The sequence below is a fragment of the Megascapheus bottae genome, chromosome 25 (assembly GCF_031878675.1).
Source record: "Megascapheus bottae isolate mThoBot1 chromosome 25, mThoBot2.hap1, whole genome shotgun sequence".
Taxonomy (NCBI): Eukaryota; Metazoa; Chordata; class Mammalia; order Rodentia; family Geomyidae; genus Megascapheus; species Megascapheus bottae.
This window is the reverse complement of record NC_143533.1, coordinates 662,629-685,926: the sequence shown is the minus strand read 5'-3', so window position 1 is coordinate 685,926 and position 23,298 is coordinate 662,629. Positions and strand designations below refer to the sequence as shown.

Here is a 23,298-nt window from a genome sequence, read left to right as displayed (position 1 = left end):
TCATTTCCTCTTCCGTGATTTATATTTTCTTCTATGTAGTAAATTAAGTTCCAAGAAGATAGAGTCCTATCTTGTCTACTGCTATCTCCCTTAGCATTGCCACAAACCACAGAGCAGCTTCCCCAGAATATTTGTTGTATGAGAGAGTGTGTGTGGGAGGAGGCTTATTTTGGAGAAATAAAAAAAGAGAGAGAGCTAGAGAGAAGGAAGCACTAATTCCTTTCCTAATAATGACTCATTGTTTTCAGCCAATCCTTGGCCTTTTCTCATTCAAAGCATCCATGAGTAAAGCGCAGTGGAAAAGCAATTGAAGTTGTTGATACAACAATATTGCAAATACATCATTAGTGTGTGTGTGTGTGTGTGTGTGTGTGTGTGTGTACGTACATGAGTGTATGAGATCTTCTGTATTCTGAGATTTCCTATGATCTTCTTCTCCCAGTCCCCATTTCATTATTTCACCATAAATGAAGAACTCAAGTGTGTGAGCCTTGGCCCTTCTCTTGTTCCAGCAGTAGTTTCCTGGCACTGAAAGTTTTTCACCCATGGCTTTAGCTTGAGCAACTCCTGGGCTGCGGCCTCGCAGCTCCCCCTGGTGGTCATCCGAGGACGGCGCCCCGGGTCCGGCCTCTGCTCGCGGTTGACCCCTCCAGGCACTGGCTTCTGGATTCCAAACTGTTGGAGAGCTGGAACGACTGAAGCCTCGCCCCCAGGAGGCGCTCCCGAACCTCCCGCCCCCTCCCCCAGTCCGGCCCCCCGCTCGGGGTCATGGAGAGGGCCTCCCAGAAAAGCAAAACTGGAAATGGTGAGTAGGGAGAGAGGGTGGTGATCTGGGTACGTCTTGCACCCCATGCAGAATGAGGGGGGTGTGTGTGGTAGCACCACAGGCTTGGTATCCAGGTGTAATTTACAGGGAGTAAGAACCTTGCTTCTCAGTGGACCTATGAGTATTTAATTAATCAATTTATTTATTTATTGGTTGTTGGACTTGAACTCTAGGTCTGAGCATTGTTCCTGAGCTCTTCAGCTCAAGGCTACTACCCTACCCCTTGAGCCATAGTGCCACTTCCAGTTTTCTGATGGTTAATTGGCGGTAAGAGTCTCACAGATTTTATAGTGCCCGGGGTGGCTTTGAACTGTGATCCTCAGATCTCAGCCTCCTGAGTAGCTAGGATTGCAGGTGTGAGACACCCTGCCCTGCTCAGACCTATGTGTTTTGACTCACATATAGCCACACTGAACCATAACCACCACAGTCAAGGCAAAGAACAGGCCCACCAACCCTAGAATTACCCACCAACTGGCTCTTGGCACCCTATAGACCTTCCTCCACACTCATTTGTTTAGTTCTAGAGTTTGGCCTTTTCTATGGAGAAGGTCATTAAAAAAAATGGAGTCATCAGTCAGATGCCAATGATTCACATCTATAATCTTAACTACTCAGGTGACTGAGATCTTAGGATCACAGTTTAAAGCCAGCCTGGGTAAGAAACTCTGTGCAACCAAAAAGCTGGAAGTTGTGATGTGGCTTAAGTGGTAGAGCACTAAGCAAAAAAAAAAAGAAAAAAAGAAAAGAAAGAAAGAAAGGAAAAAAGAAAACCTCAGCACAGCACCCAGGTCCTGAGTTCAAGCCCCAGGACATGTAAAACAAAACAGCATTTGAAAACAAAATGGAGTTCTCAATGGAGCTTGTTGAGAATCTGGCTTCTCCTACTTAACTCTGTTGTCTTTTAAAACTAGCTTCCATGGATTCCATGATAACCACATGTAATTTGCAAACTGGGGTAGGAGTAGGGCTTTGGGGAAAGGGTTCAGAGCCCTTCATGAGCTCACAATAGCTGTGGGAGCCCCCCCAAACATCACATGGATTCAGCAAAGGCTTGGCAAGCTGGGGAGTGTTGCTGGTCTTTGTGACAGAATTGTGGGTGCAATATTGGAAAAGGTTTGTATTATTATTATTGCCAGTCCTGGGGCTTGAACTCAGGGTCTGGGTACTATTCTTGAATGCTTTTTGGACAAGGCTAGTGCTCTGCCACTTAAGCCACAGGGCCACTTTGGCTTTTTCCTGTGTATGTGGTACTGAGGAATCGAACCCAGGGCTTCGTGCATGCTAGGTGAGCACTCTACCACTAGGCTATGCTCCTGGCCTGGAAAAGGTTATTGAGAACAGCTCTACCCTGAAATTTCCTGTGCACTGAAAGGGACCCTTTAGAAGTTTCCTCGGTGGGGGAGGGAGGTGGAGTAAATCCCTTATTTTTAAATATTTGCTTGTAAAATGTGGTTCTGAAGAAAGTAAGTTTTAGTTCGTCTCACAACCAGTTGACCAGTTGTCTCCAGAGTCTTCAGATTCATTTTTCCCAAAAGTTTTTTTTTTTTTTTGCCAGTCCTGGGACTTGAACTCAGGGCCTGGGCTCTGCCTTTGGACACATCTTGCTCAAAGATAGTGCTCTGCCACTTGAGCCACACCTCCACTTCTGGCTTTTTCTGTATATGGGGTAACGAGGAATGGAACCCAGGGCTTTGTGCATGCTAGGGAAACATTCTTACCACTAGGCCACACTCCTGGCCCCCTCAGAAGTTTTTTTAATCCATCTTCTGCCCATTTGCTAGGTCACAACCATGATACATTTAGGTGACTGTGATACGTTTATTTTTTTCATTCTACTCTGGGTTTCAAACCCCCGAAACACACAACAGCCACTTTTATTTATTATTTATTTTTGGCTAGTACTGGGGCTTGAGCTCAGGGTCTGGACACTGTCTTCTGGCTTTCTCAAGGCTAGTGCTCTACCACTTGAGCCAACCACCAATTCTGTTTTTTTCTGTGTATGTGGTACTGAGGAATTGAACCCAGGGCTTCATGCATGCTAGGCAAGCACTCTACCAGTAGGCCATGCTCCTAGCCCAGGTTATTATTATATTTTTTGGTGCCAATCCTGGGGCATGAACTAAAAACCAGGCCACTTTTTCTTGGCTTTTTTCTTTCTCAAGGTTGGAGCTCTACCACTTGAGTCACGGCTCCATCTCTGGCTTCTTTGCTGATTAATTGGAGATAAGAGTCATGAATTTTTCTCTTTAGGCTGCTTCAAACTGAGATCTTCAAATCTCAGTCTCCTAAGTAGCTAAGATTACAGGCATGAACCACTATGTCCAGTCTTGGGCTTGAGCTCAGGGCCTGAGCACTATTCCTTGGACTTTCTCAAGGCTAGAGCTCTCCCACGTGAGCCATAGCACCACTTCCGGCTTTTTCTATGTATGTGGTACCGAGGAATTGAACTCGGGTCTTTGTGCATGCTAGGAAAGCACTCTACCATTAGGCCGCACTCCTAGCCCTTATGGTTTCATTTAATTCCTGTAATGTTGTTGGGTGCTGGTAGCTCACACCTATAACCCTAGATGCTTAGGAGCCTGAGATTTGAGGGTCATGGTTCAAAACCAGCTATGGCAGACAAATCCAAGAGATTCTTTTTGTTGTTTGGCTTGATTTTTTTTTTTTTTGAACGGGGGCCTACCACTAAGCCACATTCCCAGTCCCAGGAGATTCTTATTTCCAATTAGCCAGCAAAAAGCCAAGAGTGGACCTGTGGCTTAAGTGGTAGCACACCAGTTGAGTGAAACTCGAAAAAAGACAGAGCCCAAGTCTTGAGTTCAAGACTCAGTCCACACACACATGCGCACACACACGTCTCGACATATTTCCATAATACTTTCACAGTCCTCATTTCTCAGGCAGGGAAATTGAGGAATTAGACGTGTATATAGCGGTGGCAGGCATTTAGCCTCAGAGCCTCAGGATCATTTGATCAATGATTGAATCATGTCCCCCTGTCTGTGTCAGAAAGACGAATCAGCTTCAATGCCAAGACCTCTGTGCACGACTTGAGCAGAACTCAGAAGACCAAACTCACTGTGACCAGCCGGGGGTTGGGCCTTGTCATCATCCAGCACGGGCCCTATCTTCAAATCACCCACCTCATCAAAAAGGGGGCTGCCGCCAGAGATGGCAAGCTTAAGCCAGGTGAGTCGTTTTCCCAGCCCACAACCACTCATTCCCTGGCCTCCCTCCCTCCTGCCTCCGGGGAGTCACGAGGTTTCGGTATACGTCTGTCTTACTTTTCTTTTTTTTTTGGTCGGTGATGAGGCTTGAACTCAGGGCCCGCTGTGAGTCACAGTGCCCAGCTTGCTCTACCACTTTGAGCCACAGCACTACTGATTTTCTGGTAGTTAGAGATAAGAGTCTCTCAGCTGGGTGGGGAGGCTCACGCCTGTGATCCTAGCTACTCAGGAGGCTGAGATCTGAGGATGGTGGTTCAAAGCCAGCCCGGGCAAAAAAGGACCTGAGACTTGAATTAACCACTAGAAAATAGGAAGTAGGGCGTGGCTCAAGGGTATGGTAGTAACCTTGAGCTGAAGCACTCAGGGACAACTCCCAGGCCCAGGGGTAGGGCAGTAGCCTTGTGTTGAAGAGCTCAGGAACAGCACCCAGGCCAAGTTCAAGCCCTGTGACACCCCCCCTACCCCCCCCCCCACACACAAAAAGTCTCTCAGACTTTTGTGTCAAGGTTGGCTTTGAACTGCAAACCTCAGATCTCAGCCTCCTGAATAGTTAGGATTACAGGCTTGAGCCGCTGGTGTCAGCTATAGCTTTCTTTTCCTTTTTTAAAAAAGTTCCAGTCCTGGGGCTTGAACTCAGGGCCTGTGCATTGTCCATGAATTTTCTCAAAGCTAGCACTCTATCCTTGAGCCACAGCACCATTTCTGCTTTATTCTGTGTATGTGGTACCAAGAAATTGAACCCTGGGCTTTTGTGTATGCTAAATGAGCACTTTTACCACTAGGCAACACTCCCAGCCCCAGTATAACTTTCTGAGAACATTCAGAAGGCAAGCAATTGCTAACCAATTACTAACTTATAGAGCCCTCATTGTTGGTGTGCTATTATGTTTCTTTTTCTTTCCTGCCAGTACTGGGGCTTGAACTTAAAGACTGAGTGCTGTCCCTGAGCTCTCTACTACTTTGAACCACAGCTTCACTTGTGGCTTTTGGGTGGTTTATTGGAGATAAGAGTCTCACAGACTTTCCTGCTTGGCTGGCTTTGAACCGTGAGATCCTCAGCTCTCAAACTCCTAAACAGCCACCCCTGACTGGATCAGGCTGGCTTTATTTTTTGGTTGATCATGGGGCTTGAACTCTGAGCCTGGATGCTGTCCCTGAGCTCTTCAGCACACTCTACCACTTGAGCCACGGCACTACTTCTGGTTTTCTGGTGGTTAATTTAAGATTAAGAGTTTCATGGACTTTTGTGCCCGGGCTGGCTTTGAACCGCCATCCTCAGATCTCAGCCTCCTGAGTGCTAGTATTGCAGGTGTCCGGCTAGCTTTTTGAGCTGTGAGCCTCAAATGTTACCCTCTTGAGTAGTTAGGATTATAGACATGTACCACTGGTGACCAGTTTTCATTTTATTTTTTACAATAACCCTAGGCAGAAACTGGAAGCTCTCCCTTTTACAGGTGAGAAAACCAAAGCTAGTGAGACTAAGTTCCTTGTTCCAGTCAGTGCATCTTTACCTCATAAGCATGGGGTCATTCCAGAGCCTAACTGTGCACAATGAGTTTTCCTTTCATCATGAACATTTGTCCTCACTCTGCTCTGTCCCAAACCTCAGAGGACGATTCTGTGCTCATCTATCTTACAGAGACTAAGCTAAGTGTGTCTTTGGGTATAGTCATTCTAAAGCACTGGAATTTGGACTCCATTCCCAGACTGCAGTAACCAAAGGCCTTGTTAAGAATAGCACCAGAAGGGCCAGAAGTTTGGTCTGGTGGTAGAGTGCTTGCCTAGCATGCATGAAGACCCGGGTTTGATTCCTCGGTATCACATACATAGAAAACAACAAAAAAGCTGGAAGCGGTGCGGAGGCTCAAGTGGTAGAGCTCTAGCCTAGAGAAAGTCCAAGGACAGTGCTCAGGCCCTGAGCTTAATTAAGCCCAGGACTGGCAGAACAAAACAAAAAGAATAGTACCATTTCTCAGGTCTTTGAGTGACTATGTTTTGTAACTGGTAAAATGTGTATTCCCAGTGCCTGATCTGGGCCTGGGCTGTGCCCAGGAGTAGGGAATGCAAAGAGATGGAGTCATTGGGGGGAAAGATTTTTCAGGGTAGCTGCTCTGAACTCAGGCCTACGCGCTATCAATTTTGAACTCTGTGATTGTGAACAAAGCCCCCAAGTTTTCTAGGTGTCAGCTGCCTCTTCCGTATATAGAGAGAATCCCATCTTGGGTAGAAGTTGCTAGGATTTGCTGAACTCCTGGATGAAAGTGTTCTGAAAACAAGTGCTCTAGAAATCTTGTCCATTATTTCGCCTTAGCTGTTCTTATAGAGTCTCTACAATGATTTAAAAAAAATGGGGCTTGAACTCAGGGCTTGGGCACTGTCCCTTGTAATATCCCAGCCATTTTGGGGGGCCTTGAATGGTACCGCAATAGAGTCCCCATCACTCAGTGAACAGAGCTAGGAGTCAATTTAGTGGCAGTGCAACAGCTACTCTCCAACTTTAGGTTGATAGAGAGCATGAGCTTTTAAAGGTAAACACCACACGCAGGTGGTAGTCATCTAATGATGTCACCTGACCATGTCCCATGGTCAATAACCATGAAGATGAAACCACCTGCAGGTGGTCCTTACCACTCGCAGGTGGTAGGGCAGGTGAAGTATTTTTACAAAAAAACAAAACAAAAACAAAAAAACAACTTGGTAGCTAAGCCTGCCAGGGTATTACAGAAGCCAGGCCAGACAGACAAATGCAACAGATTCTTATTTCCAGTTAACCAGCACAAACCTGGAAGTGAAGGAGTGGCTCAATTGGTAGAGAACCAGCCTTGAGTAAAAAAGTTAAGCAAGAATGTGAGATCTTGCTGGGCGTGGTGGCTCATGCCTGTAATCCTAGCTACTCAGGAGGATTTCGGTTCAAAGCCAGCCCAGGCACTAAAGTGGAACTCTTATTTCCAAATAACCACTAGAAACAGAAAGTGGCACTGTGGCTAAGGGGTAGGGAGGTAGCCTTGAGCTGAAGAGCTCAGGACAGTGCTCAAGCCCAGAGTTCAAGGTCCATGACCGTCATAAAAGAAAAGGAAGGAAAGAAGGAAGGAAGGAAGGAAGGAAGGAAGGGAGGAAGGAAGGAAGGAAGGAAGGAAAGAAAGAGAAAGAAAAGAAAGAAGATGGACTGTGAATTAGCAGTGAATGAGTATTTGTCCCAAGGATTGTATGAGGTGTTTCTGAATCTATTGAATTTAATCTTTGTAACAGTCCTGGAATGTGGATCATGAAATTTAGTCACTAGACATTAATTTATTCACTATATACAGCCAAGTCTGTGGTCAGAGCAAGGATCTGAAACTATGTATTCCTAGAAACATAACTCCTTAGCCAATTACTTAAGAACTAAAAATGAGGCTTTTTTTTTTTTGACAGTCCTGGGGCTTGAACTCGAAGCCTTGGCACTGTCCTTGGATACTTTTTGCTCAAGGCTAGTATTCTGCCACTTGAGCCACACAGCACCACTTCCAGCTTTTTCTGTGTATGTGGTACTGAAGAGTTGAACTCAGGGCTTTGTGCATGCTAGGCGAGCACTCTTTCACTAGGTTATGCTCCCAGCCCTCCAAAAAAAAATTTTTTTTTAAGCTGGGCAGTGGCTCGAACCTGTAATCCTAGCTACTCAGGAGGCTAAGATCTGAGGATCAAGGTTCAAAGCCATCCCAGGCACAAAAAGACCTGAGACTCTTATCTCCAATTAACCTCTAGAAAGCTGGAAGTGGGGCTTGGCTCAAGGGTAGGGTGGTAGCCTTGAGCTGAAGAGCTCAGGGACAGCGTCCAGGCCAAGTACAAGTCCCATGACCCACAAAAAAAAATTAAAGTGAGGTTTTAATGAAGAGGGAGTTTAACCACTGTGTTCAATGCTGATGTTTCCAAAACTCAGTATTTCAGACTTTTTTTTTGTGCCAGTCCTGGGACTTGAACTCAGGACCCAAGGGCTATCCTTAAACTTTTTGTTCAAGGCTGGTGCTCTACCACTAGAGCCACAACTCTACTTTCAGCTTTTTGGTGGTAAGAGTCTCTTTTGTTTGTTTGCCTGAGATGGGTTTGAACTTTTACCCTGAGAGCTCAGCCTCCTAAAGAGTTAGAATTACAGATGTGAACTAGTGGCAACTGGCTAAAACGAGGTTTATACCATGTCATTCTTAAGGCCCAGTAAAACAGAAAAAAAGATGTATGAGGTTGTTGTTCATAGATACCAAACTGGAGCCTCTGCCGGAAGAGCGATGTTGATATCTACACAGTCAGGGAGTATACTTCTCTTCTCTTCTCTTCCCTTCCCTTCCCTTCCCTTCCCTTCCCTTCCCTTCCCTTCCCTTCCCTTCCCTTCCCTTCCCTTCTCTCTCTCTTTCTCTCTCTCTGTCTCTCCCTCTCCCCCCCCCCCCCCCGTCTCTGTCTCTGTCTTTGTCTTTGTCTCTCTCTGTCTCATTCTGGGGCTTGAACTCAGGGTCTGAGCACTGTCCTTGGGCAATGCTCAAGGCAAGAGCTCTACTACTTGAATCACAACATAATTTCTGGCTGTTTTCTGTGTCTGTGGTACTGAGGAATCAAACTTAGGTGTTCGTGCATGCTAGACAAGCAGTCTACCACTAGGCCAAACTCCCGAGTCCATCTCTTTTTTATTTTATTTTATTTTTTTTTTGCCAGTCCTGGGATTTAAACTCAAAGCCTGAGCATTGTCTTTGGGCTTTCTCAAGACTAGCGCTCTGCCACCTGAGCCACAGCATCACTTCTGGCTTTTTCTGTGTATGTAGTACCAAGGAATTGAACCCAGGGCTTCATGTATGCTAGGCAAGCACTGTACCCAATCTCTGCTCTCTTGATTTGTCTTCCTTTTACAACCCAATTAAGCAGAATGACAAGTCATTACTTTTCAACTAAAACTTAAACCTAAAATAAACTAAAACATTAAACTAAAAATAAGTTTGTTTTTTTCCTTCCTTCTTTTCCTTCTTTCTTTTCTTCCTCTTTCCTTCCTTTTCCCTCCCCTCTCTTCCCTCTTTCCTTCCTTCCTTCCTTGCTTCCTTGCTTCCTGTCTCTGTCTGCCTCTCTCTCTTCCTCCCTCCCTCCCCTCTCCACTCTGTGCTAGAACTGGGACTTGAACTCAGGGCCTTGGGCTTTCATTTGGCTTTTTCCATCAATGCTGGTGCTCTATCATTTCCTCTTCCTCCTCCTCCTCCTCCTCCTCCTCCTCCTCCTCCTCCTCCTCCTCCTCCTCCTTCTTCTTCTTCTTCTTCTTCTTCGTCTTCGTCTTCATCTTCGTCTTCCTCTGTGGTTAACTAGAGATAAGAGTCTCATGGACTGTCCTGCCTAGAGTGGCTTTGAACTAGGCTTGGAAAAGGCGATGAGAGAAGGCCACATGGAATGAGTCCTTGGAGTAGCTCTCCCTGACACCTCCTGCCCCAGATGGGAGCAGCTGTGGTAACTTGTGTTATTCACATCTGTGTCCTTGCTATTAGTGTAGGGGAGATGTGTACACACAATTGGCTGTTTTTATTTTTATTTAAAAAAATTTTATAAAGCTTTCTCTGTTTTGAAGGTCAGGGCTTTGTTGCTAAGATGTAATAAAACTTCCAGTGCTGCAATGGCTCTGTCCTGTTCAACATTGTGGTAAAATAGGAGACCTGGTGTGTGCCAGTGTCTCACACCTGTAATCCCTGCTACTCAAGAGGCTGAGATCTGAGGGTCAACATCCAAAGCCAGCCTGTGAAGGAAAGTAGTGAGACTCTTCTCTCCAAATAACTAGCAAAATGCCAGAAGTGGAGGTGTGACTCAAGTGGTAGAGGGCTAGCCTGGAGCAAAGAAGTGAAGTGAGAATGCGATGCCCTGAGTTCAAGTCCTAGTACACACAAAAATTTCTTAAAGTAGACCTAGCTGTGAAATTTCTTTGAACCAAGGTATGCTCTGTCTACACATTTTCTTTTCAGTCATGGGATCTGAACTCTGGGCCTGGGCATTGTCCCTGAGCTCTTCAGCTCCAGACTACCACCCTATCCCTTGAGCCACAGTGCCACTTGAAGTTTTCTAGTGGTTAATTGGAGATAAGACTCTCACAGACATTAGTCCCTGGGCTGGCTTTGAACTGTAATCCTCAGATCTCAGCCTCCTGAATAGCTAGGATCACAGGCATGAGCCCCCACGCCTGGCCTACACATCTTATGTAGGATGTAGGCAAGCTAACTTACAGTGCCTCATCAGGAATGTTTTTCCCAACAATGATTCTCAGATCTCACTCTCCTGAGTGAGATCTGAACCCATATGAACCCATAAACTTAAATGGTTTTCAATAAAGCCAACAACTAGTATGGATCTCTTCATAGCATTCTCTTCATTTTGCTTGTACTGGTTTTCTTCCTTTAGGGGATGTTCTGATCAGTGTTGGCTACGCCAATGTATTAGGATATACTCTTCGGGAATTTTTCAAGCTTTTGCAACATATCACCATAGGAACAGTGCTACAAATCAAAGTGTATCGAGATTTTATCGACATACCCGAAGAATGGCAAGAAATATATAATTTAATCCCGGAAGCCAAATCTCCTGAACAATAGTAAGTAGTTAATTTTGGAACTCTGTTACAGTACCAAAGCCTCGGAGCACAGGGTCTTGGTTTAATGTAGGATTCATCACATGTAAAGGAGCTTTAGAAAGGAGATTTAGGGGTTGGGCGCCTGGCCTAGTGGTAGAGTGCTTGTCTAGCATGCACAAATCCTAGGTTCGATTCCTGGGTACCACATACAGAAGGGTGTTGTGGCTCAAGTGGTAGAGCGCTAGCCTTGAATACAGAGACTCATGGACAGTACCCTCAGTTCAAGCCCCACAACCACCACCAACAACAACAAAAAGAAAAAGAAAAGGAAGGAAGGAAGAAAGAACGGAAGAAAAAGGAATTAATGATACTGCCAGAATAATTCTGTGAATTTCCAGATCTTTTCAGAAAAGGTTCTGCAGGCCCTCACATGAGGAAACAGGATAAAGGCAATTTGTAGTTCAAAAACAACCAGCAGGGAGGGGATGTAGCCAGGAGGGATCACTACTACACTGTTGGTGGGAGTGCAAACTCGTTCAACCACTATGGAAAGCAGTGTGGCAGTGCCTCAAAAGACTAAACATAGAACTCCCCTGTGACCCAGCAATTCCACTACTTGGCATTTACCCAACCATCCAGAAACAAGGACATACTAAATCCACTAGCACAACAATGTTCATTGCAGCACTATTCACCATAGCAAAGATATGGAACCAACCTAGATGTCCCTTAGTCGATGAGTGGATCAACAAGTTGTGGTATTTGTACACAATGGAATTCTATGCTGCTGTCAGAAAGAATGACATCGCCCCATGTGTTAGGAAATGGAAAGACTTAGAAAAAATCATATTAAGTGAAGTAAGCCAGACTCAAAGGAACTTAGGCTCAATGGTTTCCCTCATTCATCATAATCAGTAGAAACCTTGGGCTCTACTAGCAGAGATCTGCAATAGAGCAAAATCTTGATACATAAGGCCATATAGTATGAAGCTAATTGAAAGGACCTCCAGGATATTGAAACAAAAGCCATATAATGAATGATTGTTGTCCTTAATGTACTATGTTGTCTCTCATCTCCTTTGCTGTCCCTTGGTTATCTCATATTGTTATAGTATCTCACTTTGTTATCTGATATATTGAATTTATTTGTATTTGGTTATTTGAAATTGGATAGGGAAGGGGGGAAAACCAAGACGGGTGGGGGGCGAGGGGGGGAGGGTAATGGGTACCAAGACATATGAAGGGTATCAATGTATGTGAATTAATGCACCTTCTATCTGGCAAATATCATGTAACCCTTTTACTAATTACAATAAAAAAAAAGAGTAAAAAAAAAAAACAAAAACAAAAAAACCCCAAAACAACCAGCAGGCATTGATGAGAACACTGTCCCCAAAACCTACCTGCAATGTGTCCATCCGATCGGCCCTTAAAACACATGGGAGCTCACGCCTGTCACCCTAGCTACTCAGGAGGTTTAGATGTGAGGATTATGGTTTGAAGTCAGCCTTGCACAAAGAAGCTCAGGGACAGTACCCAGGCCCTGGACCAGCACCCACCTGCACCCACATACACCCCCAAACCAAAAATCCCATATGCTGAGAATTATACTCTCCAATTTATTTCTCTCTCTTATTCTTCCCAATAGTACGTTACATCCCCCCACACCCCACTTTTGTTTTTCTTTCTTTTTTCTTTTTTATTTTTTTAAGATTTCTTTTTTTTTTTTTTTTTGCCAGTCCTGGGCTTGAGCTCAGGGCCTGAGCACTGTCCTTGGACTTTCTCAAGGCTAGAGCTCTACCACTTGAGCCTCAGCACCACTTCTGGCTTTTTTCTATGTATGTGGTACCAAGGAATCGAACCCGGATCTTCATGCATGCTAGGCAAGCACTTTAACCACTAGGCCAAACTCCCGGCCCTGTTTTTCTTTCTTTATCTCTCTCTCTCTCTTTCTTTGTACCAGTTCTGGGGTTTGTACTCACAGCTTTTGCTTGGCTTTTTCCTTTCAAAGCAGGCACTCTACTACTTGAACTACTTTCCTTTTCTTTTCTTCCCCTTCATCCTTCCCTCCCCACCCCTCCCCTTCCTTGCCCTCCCCTCCCCTCCCCTCCCCTCCCTTCCCTTCCCTTCCCCTCCCTTCCCCTCCCCTCCCTCCCTTCTTTCCTTCCTTCCTTCCTTCCTTCTTTCTTTCCTTCCTTCCTTCCTTCCTTCCTTCCTTCCTTCCTTCATTCCTTTCTTCCTTCCTTCCTTCCTTCCATTTTGGCTGGTTAATTGTGAGAAGCATCTCTTGGGTTTCTCTGTTCCCAGGCTCCTTTCAGATCCCAACCTTCAGATCTCAATTCCTCCTGTGTAGATAGGATTACAGGCATGAGACACCAGGCCCCAGTTAACTACTTCCTGCAACTATGGGGCAGTTCCTGAAGTTTCTAGAACCATAGAAAACAGTGACAGTAGCTAGGAGCAAGTATTCAACCCATGAAACTTCTGGGGAAACTTCATACCCAAATTATAATAAGTGATCCTACTATCTTTGCATGGGAGGAGTGTGTACCTTGCTGAATAAACTAGAAATTGAGGGCTGTGTTTAACTTTTCCATGGTCCCCTATTGTTCTAAATGAACCACTAGGCTTTGTCCCAAACTCCAGTCTTCTCACATGGTGCTTCTCCCTGGCTAGGATCTTAGAGCCACCAAATGGTCTACCTAAGTCTATTCTTGCCTCCTATGCAGTTTTTGTTTGTTTTGGTGCTAATTTCTTTCCATGCATGTGTTCTCAAGCCTGGTGCCATATTACTTGAGCTAGAACTCTACTTGCAGCTTTTTTGGGTGCTTAATTGTATACAAGATTCTCACGAACTTTCTGGCCTGGACTGGCTTTGAACCATGATCCTGAGATCTCAGCCTCCTGAGTAGCTAGGATGACAGGCATAAGGGAGTGATGAGCACCTGGCCTCCTATTCGGTTTTTATATGAGATGACTGTTTTCTACTCCAAAATGGGTCATGGTATGTTCTGTCTTAAAATTTTAAGGCTGAGTCTGGGAGTGTGGCCTAGTGGTAGAGTGTTTGTCTAGCATGCATAAAGCCCTGGATTTGATTCCTTAGGACCACATACATAGAAAAAGCCAGAAGTGGCTCCAGTGGCAGAGTGCTAGTCTTTTTTTTTTTTTCTGCCAGCCTTGGGGCTTGAACTCAGGGCCAAAGCAGCATCCTTGGGCTTTCTTCAAGGCCAGCGCTCTACCACTCGAGTCACAGCTCCACTTCTGGCTTTTTTTCAGTGTATGTGGTACTGAGGAATCGAACCCAGAGTGTCGTGCATGCTAGGCAAGCACTCTACCAGTAGGCCAAGCTCCCAGCCCCTAGAGTGCTAGTCTTGAGCAAAAATGTCCAAGGACAGTGCTTAGGCCCTGAGTTGAAGCCCCTGGACTGACAACACCTCGTACCCCATCCCCCCCCAAAAAAAACCACCCCAAACTAGGCTATTTTCTTAGCCTATGCTATGGATAGTCTACCTTTATTTCATAACATTTTTCTCCATCCCTCTAGTCAATTTGGCTTTTAGTTTTCTGCCTTGTATTTGTCTTCTTTTTCTGTTGTTTCTTGTGATCCTAGGGTTTGAACTTAGTGTATAGCATTTGCTAGGCAGGACCTCTACTGCTGAGCCATGCCTCCACTCTTGTGTTGCTTCTTTTTGTCTACATGTGTCGCAATCTGATGGCAAAACCCAGAACTGTTGTGTTCTCATTGCACTGTTGATAATCGTGTGTGTGTGTGTGTGTGTGTGTGTGTGCGCGCGTGCGCCTGTGTGCATGTGTGTATGTTGGGGCTTGAACTCATGGCTTGATTACTGTCTCTTAGCTTCTTTCTCTCTCAAGGCTGATGCTCTATCACTTGTGCCTCAGCTCCACTTCTGGCTGATATCAACTTTAATTGAATCATTGGTATAAGCAGTTGTTTACTGTGTCTCCCTGGGAACATGTATATTTCATGAAAGCAGGGACCAAATCTGTTTTGTTCTGAATATACAATGGTTGTTCTGAGCTTTCCATATGGTGAAGGGCTCACGTATTGAAAAGATGAATTAGAACTTGCAATCTAGCTTTGAATCTTGACAAATCCCCTACATAATCTCTGAATTTTCTTCTTTATCTGTAACAGGAAGAAACCAGGACTCTTCTAAGGATTAGCTATACCAGAATGTTCTGTAGAACATGAGGAAATGTAGAATGAGATCCTTTCTCTAGTAACAAATTCAGAGCTCTGATGTAAGAGTGGCCCTCAGTTCTGCCAGGAGTTCTGAACACAGCCTTGCTTGTGGGAATGGGCTCAAGAATATATAGCTAGGGACTTGGTGAAGGGTAGAAAATGACTCATATTATATATTCACAGAGACTCAAACTTGAGTCCCAGTCATTTAATGTGCTTTGCTTAGCTCCCACAACATTAAAAAAAAAAAAAACAACCCCCCACCCTGAAGTAGCCATGTACTGGTGCCTCATGCCTGTAATCCTAGCTACTCAGGAGGCTGAAATCTGAGGATGATGGTTCAAAGTTGGCTTGGGCAGGAAAGTCTGTGAGACTCTTATCTACAGTTAGTAAAAAGCCAGAAATGGAGGTGTAGTTCAAGGGGGCACCAGCCTTTTGTGATAAAACCAAGTAAATGTGTGAGACTGAGTTCAAGCCCTAATACTGGCATCAAACAAGAACAAAACAAAAGAAAACACTCTTATACCATGCCAGGTGCTGGTGGCTCATATCTATAATCTTAGCTATTCAGGGGGCTGACATCTAAGGATCGTGGTTTGAAGCCAGCCTGGGCAGTCCCCATGAGATTCTTATATCCAGTAAACCACTCAGAAATAGCAGCAATGGCACTGTGGCTCGAGTGGTAGAGTGCCAACCTTAAGCACAGAGAAGCTCAGGAACAGCACCCAGGTCCTGAATTCAAGACCTACAACTGACAAATCAAACCCAAACACCTTATACCAAAACTGCAGTGAACTGAGAAAAATGGAAACTTGGTAGTTTTATCCAGAGCTCAGTAACACTCCCATTTCTTGACCTGTATGTTTATAATTTTTAAAAAGAGTTCTGATGCTTTCCTACTGCAAACATTTTAAAATAAAAATATTGACATTAGTTGCTAAATTTACAGAACTAGGATTTTATGGAAAGAACCTGTATCTGGTTTCTCCTAAAAACCACAAGATGGGTCAGGGTCACTTTTTGCTTAAGGCTAGTGCTCTACCACTTGAGCCACAAAGCTCAGGCTGACTTTGAACAGGGATCCTTAGGTCTCAAGACTCCTGGGTAGTAAGAATTACAGGTGTGGGCCACCGGTACTCAGTTTAGCCATGTGCTTAGAGAATGGCGTTGTGCTAGTTTGAAATTCAGGCTATAAAAATGTGAGGATGGCAGACCAACTGACTATTCAAAAGCAGTTAAACAACTTAAGCCCGAAATCTTAACAGAATGCCAAGCAGGATTTGAATCCTTGTTGAGCAAAGCGTTTAGAGCCGGGAGTTTGGCCGAGTGGTAGAGTACTTGCCTAGAATGCATGAAGACCCGGGTTCGATTCCTCGGTACAAAATACACAGAAAAAAGCCAGAAACGGTACTGTGCTCAAGTGGTAGAGCTTTAGCCTTGAGAAAGCCCAAGGGACAGTGCCCAGGCCCTGAGTTCAAGGCCCAGGACTGGCAAAAAAAATGTTTAATAATTTACATGGTAGGGAGAGAAGGGGAAAGAAAAGGTTTATTATATCAACACTTCTTCCAGACGATTGTTGTGAATACATATAGAAAATATTCCATAAGATGTGGAGACTTTATCACCTACTGTCAAAATAACAAAAGGAGAGCCCTACTCTCTGTCCATGACAAGTTGTCAAATACCTTTGTGTGTGTGGTGAGCATACACCGTTGTGTGTGTGCGCATGTGTGCATGCATGTCCATGTGCACATACACATGCTGGCATATGCCCATGCTAACCCTGGAGCTTGAACTCAAGGACTGACTCCTTACTGTTCCCGAGCTTTCTTGCTCAAGGTTGATAATCTATCATAGCTTCACTTCCAACACTTCTGGTGCTTAACTGGAGATAAGAGTCATGGACTTTCTTGTCTCTGGGCCTGGGCACTGTCCCTGACTCTTCAGCTCAAGGCTACAGCCCTACCCCTTGAGCCACAGTGCTACTTCTGGTGTTCTAGTGGCTAATTGGAGACAAGAATCTCATAGACTTTAGTGCTCAGGCTGGTTTTGAACCTCGATCCTCAGATCTCAGCCTCCTGAGTAGCTAGGATTACAGGCGTGAGCCACGGCACCTAGCTCTTAGGGTTTTTTTTTTTTTTTTTTTTCCAGTCCTGGGGCTTGTACTCAGGGCCTGAGCACTGTTCTTGGGCTTTCTCAAAGCTAGTGCTCTGCCACTTGAGCCTAGCACCACTTCCGTTTTTTTCTATATATATGGTACCAAGGAATTGAACCCCAGTCTTTTTGCATGCTAGGCAAGCACTCTACCACTAGGCCAAACTCCTGGCTCCTCTTAGTGGGATTTTTAAGGAAGATAAAATGCAGCTGTAACAGGTGGGCATTGGTGGCTCATGCACCTAACCCAGTAGGCTGTAGGGTTTTTTTTTTTTTGCCATTGCCACCAATGCCTGTCTCTTGCTTTGAACTGGGATCCTCAGTTCTCAGTCTCTTGAGTAGCTAGGAATATAGGCATGAGCCACCAGGGTCTAAGAAACAAATGAAATTAATTTTTGTGTGTATGCTAGTTCTGGGGCTTGAACTCAGGGCCTGGGGCTGTCCCTGGTTTTCTTTTTTGCTCAAGGCTACCACTCTACCACTTGAGCCACAGCTCCACTTTTCAGTACCTCTTGCTGTTGGAAAAAGAGTGCCTTGGGTTTTTTTTTTTTCTTTCATTCATATATTCAGGAAGACCTGAGTATCAGAACAACTATTATAGTTCTGAGACTTTTTAAATCTCCTTCAAAACACTAAATCAAGGATTAAAAAAAAAAAAAAGCATAAGACTAGTGGCTCTCTTAGGCTAGGAGTTTGGCCTAGTGGTAGAGTGCTTGCCTAGCATGCACGAAGACCCAGGTTCGATTCCTTGGTACCCACATACACAGAAAAAAGCCTGAAGTGGTGCTGTGGTTCAAGTGGTAGAGCTCTAGCCTTGAGAAAACCCAAAGGCAGTGCTCAGGTCCTGAGCCCAACCTCAGGACTGGAAAAAGGAAAAGAAAAAGAAAGAAGAAAAAGCCTAATGGCTTTCAGTAAAATTGACTCGTCCAGCTGCATGTTTCTAGAAGAGAGAAATTTTAGGAAGCAAATAGGTTAAGGAGTTGGTGGCTGGCAGCGAAAGTCCTAGCTACTCAGGAGGCTGAGATCTGAGGATGGAGACTGGAGGACAGCCCTGGAGAGCAGGTGACAGCATGCACTGGGCTGTAGGTATAGTTTCCATCTAGCACTCAGCATATTTAAAAATGAGGCCAACAATTGGGGCAAATTATAGAAAAATAATACAAAATAAACCTATAAGAAAAACCTTGAAAGCTTTTGAGGGGAGTGGTTATAGTTTAAGAATGCTCTCTATGCAATGGATCTGGCAACTTGAACGAGCGGCTAAGAAGCAATGCCCTCTGTGGCAGGAATTATACTCCAGCGGGGAACTGCTCCCCGCTGCAGATTGCAGTTCAAAGCCAGCCTTAAGCAAAAAAGCTCAGGGATGGCATGCAAGCCTTTCCTGAGTTCAAGTCCTGGGACTGGCACAGAAAGATGCCAGTGCTCACTAATGACTCTTGAATTCGATTCTCCTGGTAACAGGAGATGGCCACATCTTACTTGTCACTCTGGCCTGAGTGATATTAATGCATACTTAAGGACTGTTCATATTCTTGTCAGTCTGAACAGTCTTTTTTTTTTTTTTTTTTTTTGGTTGGTTGTGGGGCTTGGACACTGGGCCTGGGCACTGTCCTTGAGCTCTTTAGCTAAAGGCTATGTACGGCCCTACCCTTTTGGCCTCAGCACCAATTCCCATTTTCTAGTGATTAATTGGAGGTAAGAGTCTCACATTCTTTAGTGCCTGGGCTGGCTTTGAACTATGATCCTCAGATCTCAGCCTTCTGAGTAGCTAGGATTACAGGTGTGAGCCACCAGCGCCCCCGGCTTTAGTATCTTAAAAAAAAAAATCAAAATAAGACAATCAATGTTCAGACATTAAGAATCAATTTCACCTTTTTTTTTTTCCTTTTTAGCACACCAAAGAAAACAGAGCAGGAAAAACATGATTCTTCCCCAAGTAGTGATGACAGCGAAGGCGTAGTTTTAGATAAGAGGTTTAAGTATTATCGATACCCACGGTCAGTCTGGCATCACTCTGCAAGGAGACCCAGCTGTATCTCCAGAGAATGGCATGGATATAGAAAGAAGAGTCAAACTGTTAGTGTTGGAGAAGGGATCAACAGCGATGTGATGGTTCACAGAGACCAACAGAGGGAAGCCAGAGCCCCATCTCCATATTGGACAATGGTGAAACACGACAGAGAGACCTCTTCCTCAGCCTCCTCCACCTCAGATGCCTTTTGGCTGGAGGACTATGCCCAAGTGGAGAAGGGCAAGGAGTAACCCCAATCAAAGGCTGGTCACATGGCAGTTTGACGTGTGATTCTGAGACATCAAACCTCTCGTTTGATGTTTTAACCTCCTAACAGGTTTGCAAGAATTTTTATAGATATGTGTCTAGACTAAGTCTAGTACAGGCAAGACTTGACTGTACTTTAGAGGCCTTCTTTAATGTGACAATTAAAAAGATGGCCTGGAATGTTACAGGCCTGACAAATCTCAAAACAGCAACATTATTCAGGCATCAAGACTGTCTTTTCTTAGAGAATATAACAGAGGAACCCAGTATCACAATGTCTGAACATAGTAGAGAATTTTGACTTTTTAAGGTAACTACCTTATTTTTCTTTAAAATTTCTTGGCAAGTTGTTCACATGAGAAATTCCCTCACAACCCTACTATTTTTTAAATAAAATATTTGGCCAATAGTAATTATTTGAAGGAGATGAGGGGAACTAGAGAAAATGTTGCCACAGTGACAAATAAAATTAAGTAATAGTATACAGGTTTGATTCATAAGGAATTTGTTTTTCAGAAGTAGTCTTACTGCAAAAAAGGTGGAGGAAAAACCAGATCATTTCACTGCTGTTACTTTCAAGCGGCAGATTTTCAACTCTTCAACTCATTGATAATCTTAAAAACCCACCACTAATTACCTGATAGCCACATAGCCTTAATTCTAATTGTTTCTGATAATTCTTCCCTGATTTTAGTTGATAAAATCAGTCTATTATTGTGAACTTTACAGCATTAAAACCAAACAGCTTATAATATTTAGGAAAAAAAATGCAAGAGAAACACTTAAGCAGAACGTTTTATTGACTTTGGGTCATTGAAATAATGACCTGCTTTAATGTTATTTCACTTCACTGAGAAAAAGATACATGTTAAGAGATTTTTGATGCCTAAAGGTTTCTCTGAAAATGTTTCTCTGCCCTGCAGTCAGTGCTTCTGAGTTAGAGCTCATCAATAAACGGGGTAGTGCACAAATTTCCACATGCTGCCATTGACTTCTTACTAGAAATAAACTTCTTTGCAGCCTTTGAATAAACAAACAAAAGAAGACAATTAAAAAGAAATATGTACATATTGTCAAGCAGATAAATGTTGTCATTTCAACAGTTATGGATGGGACATTCTAATGTAGCAGTTCTTAGGAAAATTTACTAGCAGATGGCTAGTGCATTATTTTGTTTGAACAGGATAATATGTGAAACTGACCAATTGAGATAAAAATCTCACAGACAGGGCTGGGAGTTTGGCCTAGTGGTAGAGTGCTCGCCTAGCATGCACAAAGACCCAGGTTTGATTCCTCAGTACCACATACATAGAAACGAGCTGGAAATGGTGCTGAGACTCAAGTGGTAGAGCTCTAGCCTTGAGAAAGTCCAAGGACAGTGCTCAGGCCCTGAGCTCAAGCCCAGCACTGGCAAAAACAAAAACAAAAAAACATAAAAAAATCTCAGACATTCCAAGCCAGGGCAGAATGATACTGGCAAGACTATGTTTGATTCTGTATTACAATGACAATTAGTCTGCATGAATCACCTGAGTGTTAACAAATTTTACATCTTTTTTTTTTTTTTTTTTGCCAGTCCTGGGCTTGAACTCAGGGCCTGAGCACTGTCCTTGGGCTTTCTCAAGGCTAGTGCTCTACCAATTGAGCCATAGCCCCATTTCCAGCTTTTTCTATGTTTGTGGTACAAAGGAATCGAACCCAGGTCTTCATGCATGCTAGGCAAGCACTCTACCACTAAGCCACATTTTCCCAGCCCTAATGGGCCTCCTGCCTTCACTCTAGGGAGAGGCAGATGGAGCCCGAGGAAGCGTAGCAACTAAATCATTACGGTCAAATTCTCTATAGATTTCATCTGCTTACATTTATGACATCAGAGTCAGAGATAGAGTCGATTTGCTGGAGGGCGGTAGATGGTGGCATATAAGAACCAGCAATGAGAGCCTGGGACCCCACTTCATCCAGGAAACCCTCAGAAGACTCCAGTGACATTAGGTATGCAGTTTTCAGCTTCTTCCTGGACGATAAAAGGAAGATGTCAGTCTTATACAGCAAAGCAGTTCTAAAGCATGTAAATAAGCTGCAGTCTTCTGTTCTCAATTTCTTTTTTTACTTTTTTTTCTGGCCTGTCCTGGGGTTTGAACTGAGGACCTGGGGTACTGTCCCTGAGCCTCTTTGTGTTCAAAGCTAGTGCTCTACCACTTGAGCTATAGTGCCACCTCTGGCTTTTTCTGAATAGTTTACTGGAGATAAGAGTCTCACAGACTTTATTGATCAGGCTGGCTTCAAACCGTGATCCTCAGATCTCAGCCTCCAGAGCTGCTAGGATTACATGTGTAAGCTACTGGTGCCTGGCTCAAAGTACTTTTTTTTTTTTTTTGGTGAGTCATAGGGCTTGACCTTGGCCTGAATGCTGTCCCTGAGCTCCGCAGCTCAAGGCTACAGCCCTACCCCTGGGCCTGGGCATTGTCCCTGAGCTCTACAGCTCAAGGCTACTACCCTACCCATTTTCTTTTTCTTTTTTTTTTTTTTTTTTGCCAGTCCTGGGCTTGAGCTCAGGGCCTGAGCACTGTCCTTGGACTTTCTCAAGGCTAGAGCTCTACCACTTGAGCCTCAGCACCACTTCCGGCTTTTTTCTATGTATCTATTTCTATGTATCTGATACTGAGGAATTGAACCCGGGTGTTCATGCATGCTAGGCAAGCACTCTACCACTATGCCAAACTCCCGGCTTCCCACTTCCCATTTTCTAAGAGTTTACTGGAGATAAAGAGTCTCAAATCCTTTTGTGATGGGCTGGCTTTGAACCTTGATCCTCAGATCTCAGCCTCCTGAGTAGCTAGGATTACAGGCCTCAAGGGAGGCACTAGTACCTGGGTATGTGTAACTTAGGCAACAACCCTACCCCTAAGTCACAGTGCTACTTCCAGTTTTCTAGTGATTAATCAGAGATAAGAGTCTCTTGTTCTTTAATGCTTGAGCTGGCTTTGGAGATCCTCAGATCTCAGCCTACTGGGTAGCTAAGATTACAGGCGTGAGCCACCATGCCCGGCTATGTGCAACTATTTTAACATGAGATTTCGTTTCATGGAGCAACTCCTGCCTTGTGATACATTTATAGAGACAACTACAGGCTTCTCTATTGCAGTGATTCCTGACCTATATGGGCTCTCACTTTCCACTGAGAGTGGTGCCTGCCCAGCCTCAATCTCAATCCTTCCTGTGCCCCTAGAATGACAAGCATGCACCACTGGTTACTAACCACAGCCCACTGTTTTTAGACTGGGATTGGGGGTGGGGTGCCTCACAAACTTTTTTACCCAGGCTGACTTTTCTGCCTTCCAAGTAGCTAGGATTACAGGTGTTAATCACTATACCCAGATTCGAGTTTACATTTTTTCTTAAGTACATTCAGCATATTATTCACATTAAATTTTGCTCTAGGCCCATCTTATCAGTCTCCGATTCCATGTATACATTTAATAAATTGTGTTGTACTAATGTAAACATAACTTTAAGCCAGGTGTTTGTGGCTCATGCCCATAATCCTAGCTACTCAAGAGGCTGAGATCTGATGATCAAAGTTCAAAGCCAGCACAGGCAGAAAAGCCCCCAGTGAGACCCTTTATCTCCAATTAACCGTTCAAAAACTGGAAGAGGCACTGTGGCTCAAGTGGTAGAGCTCTAGCCTCAAAACACCAAGAGGCTCAGGACATTGCCCAGGCCCTGAGCTCAAGCCCCACAACCATGACCACCACCAACAAAAACCCTCTATACTGGGCTGGGAGTTTGGCCTAGTGGTAGAGTGCTTGCCTAGCATGCATGAAGATTCAGGGTCGATTCTAGCCTTGAGAAAGCCCAAGGACAGTGCTCAGGCCATGTGTTCAAGGCCCAGGACTGGCAAAAAAAAAAAAGGGGGTGAGTCAGGCACAGTGGATCATGCCTATAATCCTAGCTACTCAGGAGGCTGAAATCTGAGGATCACAGCTCAGTTCAAAGCCAGCCCGGACACTAAAGTCTGTGAGACTCTTGTCTCCAGTTAAC

At 44.4% G+C, this 23,298-nt stretch overlaps 2 protein-coding genes across 2 annotated transcripts in view; one reads left to right on the top strand and one right to left on the bottom strand.

Annotated features, from left to right (window-relative positions):
* The first annotated feature begins 730 nt into the window (after window positions 1-730).
* Window positions 731-20,232, top strand: Pdzd9 (PDZ domain containing 9). Its single transcript, XM_090357822.1, has 4 exons — window positions 731-805; window positions 3,839-4,018; window positions 10,453-10,642; window positions 18,872-20,232. The coding sequence occupies exons 1-4, from the start codon at window positions 769-771 to the stop codon at window positions 19,239-19,241; spliced, it is 777 nt and encodes a 258-aa protein (XP_090213948.1). The 5' UTR covers window positions 731-768; the 3' UTR covers window positions 19,242-20,232.
* The window catches only part of Uqcrc2 (ubiquinol-cytochrome c reductase core protein 2), a 23,346-nt gene continuing 19,698 nt past the window's right edge, over window positions 19,651-23,298 (bottom strand). Inside the window, exons 13-14 of the mRNA XM_090357821.1 lie at window positions 21,118-21,271; window positions 19,651-20,278 (exon numbers count right to left, since the gene is read on the bottom strand). Coding sequence (XP_090213947.1) covers window positions 20,195-20,278; window positions 21,118-21,271 — 238 coding nt within the window. The 3' untranslated portion in view covers window positions 19,651-20,194. The remainder of the gene's footprint in view (window positions 20,279-21,117; window positions 21,272-23,298) is intronic.

Bases quoted from the DNA above. Each gene is read 5' to 3' on its own strand.
- Pdzd9 (XM_090357822.1), top strand. From the start codon at position 769: ATGGAGAGGGCCTCCCAGAAAAGCAAAACTGGAAATG. The intron at 806-3,838 runs GTGAGTAGGGAG...TGTCTGTGTCAG, and splicing joins GAAAAGCAAAACTGGAAATG to AAAGACGAATCAGCTTCAAT. The intron at 4,019-10,452 runs GTGAGTCGTTTT...TTCTTCCTTTAG, and splicing joins AGATGGCAAGCTTAAGCCAG to GGGATGTTCTGATCAGTGTT.